Raw genomic sequence first — 9,367 nt, 5'->3', positions numbered from 1 at the left:
GTGGTGCGGAGACAGCTTCTCGCCACGCCACTTGGTAGGAGCGACCGGTCAGGTAGGACGCAATCCAGGAGTGAGCCGCGCCGGAGATGCCCAGCTCGGAGAGGGTGGAGAGGAGGATCTGATGGTTCACAGTATCAAAGGCAGCAGACAGGTCTAGAAGGACAAGAGCAGAGGAGAGAGAGTTAGCTTTAGCAGTGCGGAGAGCCTCCGTGACACAGAGAAGAGCAGTCTCAGTTGAATGACCAGTCCTGAAACCTGACTGGTTTGGATCAAGAAGGTCATTCTGAGAGAGATAGCAAGAGAGTTGGCTAAAGACGGCACGCTCAATAGTTTTGGAAAGAAAAGAAAGAAGGGATACTGGTCTGTAGTTGTTGACATTAGTGGGATCGAGTGTTGGTTTTTTGAGAAGGGGTGCAACTCTCGCTCTCTTGAAGACGGAAGGGACATGGCCAGCGGTCAAGGATGAGTTGATCAGCGAGGTGAGGTAGGGGAGAAGGTCACCGGAGATGGTCTGGAGAAGAGAGGAGGGGATGGGGTCAAGCGGGCAGGTTGTTGGGCGGCCTGCAGTCACAAGTCGCAAGATTTTATCTGGAGAGAGAGGGGAGAAAGAAGTCAAAGCATAGGGTAGGGCAGTGTGAGCAGGACCAGCAGTGTCATTAGACTTAACAAACGAGGATCGGATGTCGTCAACCTTCTTTTCAAAGTGGTTGACGAAGTCATCCACAGAGAGGGAGGAGGGGGGGGGGGGATTCAGCAGGGAGGAGAATGTGGCAAAGAGCTTCCTAGGGTTAGATGCAGATGCTTGGAATTTAGAGTGGTAGAAAGTGGCCTTAGCAGCAGAAACAGATGAAGAAAATGTAGAGAGGAGGGAGTGAAAAGATGACAGGTCGGCAGGGAGTTTAGTTTTCTTCCATTTCCGCTCCGCTGCCCGGAGCTCTGTTATGTGTTGTATGTACAAGGTACAGAGTTGTAGAGCTTTGTGTGTCAAATCACGAGTTATAACTCTTGATGTTATTTGTCTCTTGTTACTTTTTCAGACTCTTCCAGACTCTCTCGGTCCAGAGGAGCATGATGATGACTTTCCCCAACGAGACCGATGAGATGGGCTTCTCCTTCTCCTCCCTCTCTCTATCAAACCCACCCTCCCCCTCTTCCTCCCTCTCCTTCTCTCCCACACCGTCCCTCTCCATCTCCCTCACCTCCAACCCTTCCTCCTCCTTTGCCTTCTCCCTCACCACCTCCTCCTTCTCTCCGTCCAACTGCTCCAGCTCTCCATCGCCCTCCTCCCCTCCCTATAACTTCTACGCCGTGCTGCTGGTGTTGCTGATCTTCTGCGTGGTGTTCGGCAACGTGCTAGTTTGCGTGGCGGTGTCGCGTGAGCGCGCCCTCCAGACCACCACCAACTACCTCATCGTCTCCCTGGCCGTGTCCGATCTGCTGCTGGCCACCCTGGTCATGCCCTGGGGCGTCTACCTGGAGGTGTGTGTGTGTGGAGAGGTGGACGGTGGTGAGGGTGAGTGGTGTGTGGAGAGGTGGACAGTGGTGAGGGTGAGTTGTGTGTGGAGATGGCGGTGGGTTTGTGTGGGTTTCTATCCATCTGGCAGCCAGTGTTTTTCTGTCTCTCTTTAATTTGTCTGTCTCATTCCCTATCTTTACCTCCTAGTCTCTCTACACTTGGTCATTCGAAGGTGTTTCAAAAACCCTCTCAGATAATGTCAAGGTAGCATGATAAATAACAGACGCTACAGTTGGTTCCAATCAACAGTTTCTTGTTGATCTGAATCTCTGAATCTGTCTTTGTTCTGTAGCGCTGACTTTGTTCTCCTTTCTTCCAGTCTATAATGCATAAGCATGGCTGCATCCCAAATGGCACCCTATTCCCTATGTAGTGCACTACTTTTGACCAGGGCCATGTATTTCAAACCACTGCTGTTCTGGAGCACATGTAATAACCACTCACGCGTGTGTTATTGTTCATACTGTATGTGTCCCTTTCCTAGGTGGTAGGGGAGTGGCGCTTCAGTCTCATCCACTGTGACATTCTCCTGACCCTGGACGTCATGATGTGTACTGCCAGCATCCTCAACCTCTGTGCCATCAGCATCGACAGGTACTCACATTCTATCTCTCTATCTCTCTATCTCTCTATCTATCTATCTATCTATCTATCTCTCTCTCTCTCTCTCTCTCTCTCTCTCTCTCTCTCTCTCTCTCTCTCTCTCTCTCTCTCTCTCTCTCTCTCTCTCTCTCTCTCTCTAGAGTATCTATCTAACTACAGTATCTATCTACAGTATCTATCTCTCTCTTTGTCTAACTGTCTGTCTCGCTCTTTCTCACTCTACTCCCATCACTCTCTTCTCACACTCTCTCCAAAATCTGGATTGATTTCATAGTGCCCTTGCAGCAAAAAGTATTTTTTATGGTTTGTTATTGTTGTTTTCCCATAAAGAAAACAATTTCCCATCAGGAAACCATTTCCTATCTTTTCGGGTACCCTCCTCACTTCGCAAGTATCATTATCTTCCTCTTAACATAAGCTTATTTTGTCCAACCAAATCCATCCCCTTTTAAAATCAGTGAAAGACATTGACAATTTCAGCAGCCTCAATACTTGTAGCCTTGTTTGTCCTTTTGTAGACTGAATCCCACTAAATGTGAAGCCATGTCTCAGGGCTTAGTGTGGTTACTGTTCTTTGTTCGTGTCTGTCCCTGACCACCAGCCCTGTGGAGGGATGACAGTCTCCTCTCCTCACACCAGGCTTTCTATGGAGGACTCTTAGATTGGTTTGTCACGCTGCTACACTGTGAAACTGACTTGGAGAGCTTTTGTTTGTTTGCCTGGTGAATGAGAGGAACTGACAATGCAATTAAACTGTGTGGGGGCGGTGGTGGGCAAGGTGTTCATGTGCGTGCGTGATTGTTTGTACGCATGTGCGTGTGTGTAGGTGTTAGCTTTAAATACAGCATTTGTTTGTGTGCAGGTACACGGCGGTGGCAATGCCCATGCTGTATAACACCAGATACAGCTCCAGGAGGAGGGTGGCTCTGATGATTGCTGTCGTGTGGTTCCTCTCCTTCGCCATCTCCTGCCCTCTGCTGTTTGGACTCAACAACACAGGTATGTCTGTCTGTCTCTCAGTCTCTGCCTCTGTCTCTGTGTATGTATCTGTCTCTCAGTTTCGATTTCTGTCTGTTTCTGTCTCTCGCTGTCTCTTTATCCGAATCACGTTCTGTGCTTGTTATTTTACACACACAGTCACATTTCTCTCTTTACTCACCCTCAACCAATTTGATCGATATGATGATGTAGCCTATGTCTCTGCCTCATATTTCTGAACAGCTTCAATTTGAACGAACGTTCCCAAAAAATATATAAAGGCAGCAACCTTCTCTGTCTGTTGTAACGGATATTGACGTAGCGCAAGCAAGACGCAGTCTACACATTGCATTGGGGCAAAACAATTAGCGTTTTGTGTGATGGTGTAATCTTTATAGTTATGCTGCCATATAGCCAGCAGTCTGCCAGCAATGTTTCCAATTATGTTGAAAAAAGAACATAAAATCGCTATTGACTGCCTGTCTGTCTTGTTTGTTTGATATACTGTGTAGGCTACATACAGTGGGGGAAAAAAGTATTTAGTCAGCCACCAATTGTGCAAGTTCTCCCACTTAAAAAGATGAGAGAGGCCTGTAATTTTCATCATAGGTACACGTCAACTATGACAGACAAATTGAGAAAAGATAATCCAGAAAATCACATTGTAGGATTTTTAATGAATTTATTTGCAAATTATGGTGGAAAATAAGTATTTGGTCACCTACAAACAAGCAAGATTTCTGGCTCTCACAGACCTGTAACTTCTTCTTTAAGAGGCTCCTCTGTCCTCCACTCGTTACCTGGTATTAATGGCACCTGTTTGAACTTGTTATCAGTATAAAAGACACCTGTCCACAACCTCAAACAGTCACACTCCAAACTCCACTATGGCCAAGACCAAAGAGCTGTCAAAGGACACCAGAAACAAAATTGTAGACCTGCACCAGGCTGGGAAGACTGAATCTGCAATAGGTAAGCAGCTTGGTTTGAAGAAATCAACTGTGGGAGCAATTATTAGGAAATGGAAGACATACAAGACCACTGATAATCTCCCTCAATCTGGGGCTCCACGCAAGATCTCACCCCGTGGGGTCAAAATGATCACAAGAACGGTGAGCAAAAATCCCAGAACCACACGGGGGGGACCTAGTGAATGACCTGCAGAGAGCTGGGACCAAAGTAACAAAGCCTACCATCAGTAACACACTACGCGCCAGGGACTCAAATCCTGCAGTGCCAGACGTGTCCCCCTGCTTAAGCCAGTACATGTCCAGGCCCGTCTGAAGTTTGCTAGAGTGCATTTGGATGATCCAGAAGAGGATTGGGAGAATGTCATATGGTCAGATGAAACCAAAATAGAACTTTTTGGTAAAAACTCAACTCGTCGTGTTTGGAGGACAAAGAATGCTGAGTTGCATCCAAAGAACACCATACCTACTGTGAAGCATGGGGGTGGAAACATCATTCTTTGGGGTTGTTTTTCTGCAAAGGGACCAGGACAACTGATCCGTGTAAAGGAAAGAATGAATGGGGCCATGTATCGTGAGATTTTGAGTGAACCTCCCTCCATCAGCAAGGGCAACGAAGGAGTGGCTTCGTAAGAAGCATTTCAAGGTCCTAGAGTGGCCTAGCCAGTCTCCAGATCTCAACCCCATAGAAAATCTTTGGAGGGAGTTGAAAGTCTGTGTTGCCCAGCGACAGCCCCAAAACATCACTGCTCTAGAGGAGATCTGCATGGAGGAATGGGCCAAAATACCAGCAACAGTGTGTGAAAACCTTGTGAAGACTTACAGAAAACGTTTGACCTGTGTCATTGCCAACAAAGGGTATATAACAAAGTATTGAGAAACTTTTGTTATTGACCAAATACTTATTCTCCACCATGATTTGCAAATAAATTCATAAAAAATCATACAATGTGATTTTCTGAAAATAATGTAAATGTAAATGTGAATTTTCTGGATTTTTTTTCCTCATTTTGTCTGTCATAGTTGACGTGTACCTATGATGAAAATTACAGGCCTCTCTCATCTTTTTAAGTGGGAGAACTTGCACAATTGGTGGCTGACTAAATACTTTTTTTACCCATTGTATAGCTTGCCTAAATAGCTGCATGTAACTCCCCTCCTGAAAAAAATAACATGAAATTGCTAGACAACCTCCTTGTGTCGTGCTTACGTTTGCAATAGCCTACGGTTACAACAGACAAAGAACTACGTTTGTTTGAACTGTTTTGTGTACAAGCGGCAGCGGAGTGACGGAGTGACTGAGCAGCAGCTGAAAGGAGGTAGACTAGTGGATCCCGCATGCACATAAATCTCCGTATTTTTAGCAACAGCAAGTCGGGTTCCAGAAAATCCGGAACCGCGGCCACTCCGATTAATCTATTAAATCACAAGTGCGCTAGTGTCATTTACTCATTCAATCTAGGATAGACATAAACATGACACGGGAAGCCACACGTGCAGAAACACACACTCCTTTTGTTATTAGCTATGTAAAATAACCCTTGCAGTCTTCCAGTCCATCTGTTTTATGCCTGGAAGAAGATTGCAGCCCTACTGGATATCTTAGTATCACCAGTTGGTGAGAGACAGAATGAATAATCAGTTAGATAGGCCTACATCTGTTTAATCATGACGCCCAGCTATGCAGTAACTGCAATCACTAAGAACGCACGCACTACCGCTTACTAACAGCTTTCAGGTATGTATGCTTTAATCAGTCAACAAGTTTCAATGAAAGAGGGGCTCATTGATTTGCCTGTCGGTCCACATCCACAATACAGAATGTTTACCAATGATGCGGGTGTCATTTTAAGTCGGAGGACGTGCGCATCAGCACGTTTCGCTTAAGATGGTATTTTGATTTTAAAAAATCTTGTTGGAGCGGTAGCTTGTGCGAAAAGAAGCAAACTGAGGTTTGGAACATAAGCTCCTACTTTGAGGAAGGGGCTGAAGAGAGTACTGCTTTCGTATGCAAAGGCTGCACAGCTTGATGCAACTGAATGGCAACAACCACTCGAGCTGGAGTGGCCAACACTAAAAACCAATTTATGTTTGATCCGAAAATGTGGTCGGAGGCTTCGTATGGAGGGTGTGAGGCATGCAGAGGCCAAATCAAGCTCTGTACCGCATGGCTGTGTGCCTCTCACATGTTGGAACAATGCGGAGGGCTTTGTATAGCTCCGCATTGACATGATTGGTTGACGGTAGGTGAGGGCGGGAGGTCCTGTATAAACACAAACTCACTTCCTTCACAACAGCTCTGTGCTGCTTGACAAAGCACAAGAAGTATAAATGCCCTGACTTGTGCGTAGGCCATATCGCAGTAAATGCTCTGACCATGCAGAGCCTTTAATCTGCCAGTTAACATTCAGTAACCTTCGAGAGTGCCTCTAGCCTTTGAACGCACTGCTGGGAAAACAAGATGATTGGCGTTCAGGGTCACCATGTGCCCTATAGAAAGGCTATGTTTATTTTGTATATGGGGAGGCTTGAGTTTATTGGATTGGACCTCCCACCTAAACATCCAATTCAACAGAAAGGCAGTATTTAAAGCACCATCTTACAGTGTACAGCATATAGTAATTTGCTAGCAGCTGTATACTGTTGAAAGGATTAATCTAGATTGTAGTTTGTTATGCGATATGCCGTGGCCTGGCCTTATAAGAAGCAGATTTGACATGCCTTTCAGATTTGATATGCCTTTCAGATGTTGCATCCAGCCTGAATATGGAGAGAAAAAGCCAATGCCTGATGCTCATGTACCTGTCTTCTCTGGAGCTAAACCAGGCTTTTACTTGGTTGCCACACCATTACAGAGTGGACTTTGACATATTTAACAGCTTTGACATCTTTAACAGCATTGACATCTTTGGCTATCTGACAAGAACTGTAGAGAAAAACGTTTCTTTTGCTTTAACATTCACCTCCTCCCACCTGTCCCCACTCCCAAACAACATGTCTGTATTTCTATCCACCTCTTCTCATCCCCTTCACTCCATCAGCCAGTCGGGAGGAGACCAAGTGTGCCTTCGCTGATCCGTCCTTCGTGGTCTACTCATCCGTGGCCTCCTTCTACGTTCCTTTCATCGTGACCCTGCTGGTGTACGCCCAGATCTGTGTGGTGCTGCGGAGGCGGGGCAGACGCACCGTGCCCCGCAGACATGGCCTGCACCCACAGGGAGGAGGCAAGACTGGGGAGGGCCACAGGCACAGGAAGGTTCATGATTAGTCAATCAATCTATCAATCAACTAATCAGCCAGTCATCAATCAATCAACCCCATAAAACAGCCAACCAATAAATCAGAGGCAGGATGAGGAAGTCAAAAAAGCTTGATTTTAGAAGACAGTAGGTCCAAAAGCAAGCATCTTTGACTTTCTATCCCTCATTCTTTTCTCTCCCTTCATCCTCCACTTGTATCACCTCTCAGAATAAGTGTACCCACCCCGAGGATGTGAAGCTGTGCACTCTGATCATGAGGCCCCCCACCAATGCCCCCCAACGCAAGAAAGTGGTAAGTCGCTGGAACACTGTGAGTCACTGTACAGGGGAACCACTGTGACCATAAAGGATTACGAAATCTCCTATAATATGAACCTTAGATTTGAACTACAGTACATATCTTTCCATCTCTCACTGTTTCTCTGTCTCTTATTTGTCTCTCCCTTCCCATATTTTCTTCCTGTCTCTATCTCTGTATGTATCTCTCTCTCTCTGTCTGTCTGTCTGGCTCTCTCGCTCTCTCTCTCTCTCTCTCTCTCTCTCTCTCTCTCTCTCTCTCTCTCTCTCTCTCTCTCTCTCTCTCTCTCTCTCTCTCTCTCTCTCTCTCTCTCTCTCTCTCTCTCTCTCTCTCTCTCTCTCTCTCCTTTTTCTATCTCTCTCCCCCTGCCCTATTAGATGTTAGTGAAGGAGGCGGTGGTGCACCCCCTGGAGGAGGAGCCTGTGGGGCGTGGTTTCCTGTCCCAGTTAGACCAGAGCCTCCCCGCGCCTCACCCCCCTCCCCACTCCGGACGAGCCACCAAGAGCTCCCTTTCTATCTCGGTGGCGCCTGCGCCCATCCTGGTCCTGTCCCCGTCGGTGGCACCACGCTCTGCCCTCGTACCCCGCCGTGCCACCTTCGAGGATGGCATGAGTGGCCGCGAGCGATGGAGGGAGCGCAATGCAGACAGGGAGAAGGGAGCGATGGCGAAGGAGAGGGTGAAAGGGACTCTGTCGCAGCAGAAGGAGAGGAAGGCAACGCAGATGCTGGCTATCGTGCTAGGTGAGAGAAACAGGAGGAGACAATGAGGGTGGCTGAACAGAGAGTGTTTCAGCCAGTCCCAATTCACTCCCTACCCCTTCCCCTTGGCCCCTCAATGTTTGAAGATCTGAAGGGTCTGGATAAGTAGTGTAGTGGTGGAGTTTGCACCACATTGCTTCCACAATATAGATCTGTCACTATCTTTAGGGAAGGGGCAGAGAGTGAATTGAGACTGGCTCACACCCTTTCATTCTCCTCCCTCCTCCATCAGGTGTGTTCATTATCTGCTGGCTGCCCTTCTTCCTAACCCACGTGCTGAAGGCCCACTGTGGCAGCTGCTGTATCTCGCCCACCCTCTACAGTGCTGTCACCTGGCTGGGCTACCTCAACAGTGCCGTCAACCCTGTCATCTACACCACCTTCAACATCGAGTTCCGCAAGGCCTTCATCAAGATCCTAAACTGCTGAGTACAGGGAAGGGGAGGGGGGAGGAATGACAAGTTTGAAAAGTGTTTTAGTTGAGAGAGGCAAAAAAAGGTCAGAGACTAGAAATAAAAGTAAAGAAGGGAAAGAGAGGGGTGAAAACAAAGACAAGAAGGGGAGGGAGGGAAGGAGGGAGGGAGAGAGAGGGGGAGAGGGGGACAGAGGGAGAGGGGAAGAGGGGGACAGAGAGAGAGGGGAAGAGGGGGACAGAGAAGATAATAAAGAGAATCTAAGAGGTCAAACAGAAGAGAAAGTGGAGCAAGACAGAAATACCAAATCAAAAATAGCCTTGAGAATTCTAAAGAGATTATGTACACTTCTGTAAATATAAAACATAGCAGGGAGAGAGAGAGAGATTCTAAAGGTTCTATGGGAAGAGATGGGTCTCATGGGGTAGGGCACAAACAGTGGCAAAAGACAGACTACAGTGGCAGAAGACTGTCCCACTCCGTGTGAGGATGACTAATTAAGTGTATTGCTCTCTGATACCGCTCTGAAATATACTGTCAAAGGGTCTGCAGACATTGTCCTGTTTTTACTC

At 47.0% G+C, this 9,367-nt stretch overlaps 1 protein-coding gene across 1 annotated transcript; it reads left to right on the top strand.

Annotated features, from left to right (window-relative positions):
• Positions 1–1,185: 1,185 nt before the first annotated feature.
• LOC121561621 (D(2) dopamine receptor A-like) lies at positions 1,186–8,927 on the top strand (the record flags this gene model as incomplete). The annotated part of the gene is made up of 7 exons (XM_041874169.2): positions 1,186–1,479; positions 2,001–2,110; positions 2,982–3,118; positions 7,107–7,321; positions 7,534–7,617; positions 8,001–8,364; positions 8,615–8,927. Coding segments are annotated over 7 exons (1,401 nt in total), but the record flags the coding sequence as incomplete, so codon positions are not given.
• Positions 8,928–9,367: the final 440 nt, after the last annotated feature.

This window comes from Coregonus clupeaformis, unplaced genomic scaffold (genome assembly GCF_020615455.1).
Source record: "Coregonus clupeaformis isolate EN_2021a unplaced genomic scaffold, ASM2061545v1 scaf0493, whole genome shotgun sequence".
Taxonomy (NCBI): domain Eukaryota; kingdom Metazoa; phylum Chordata; class Actinopteri; order Salmoniformes; family Salmonidae; genus Coregonus; species Coregonus clupeaformis.
The sequence above is the reverse complement of the archived record's forward strand: the minus strand, read 5'-3'. Positions and strand labels throughout refer to the sequence as shown.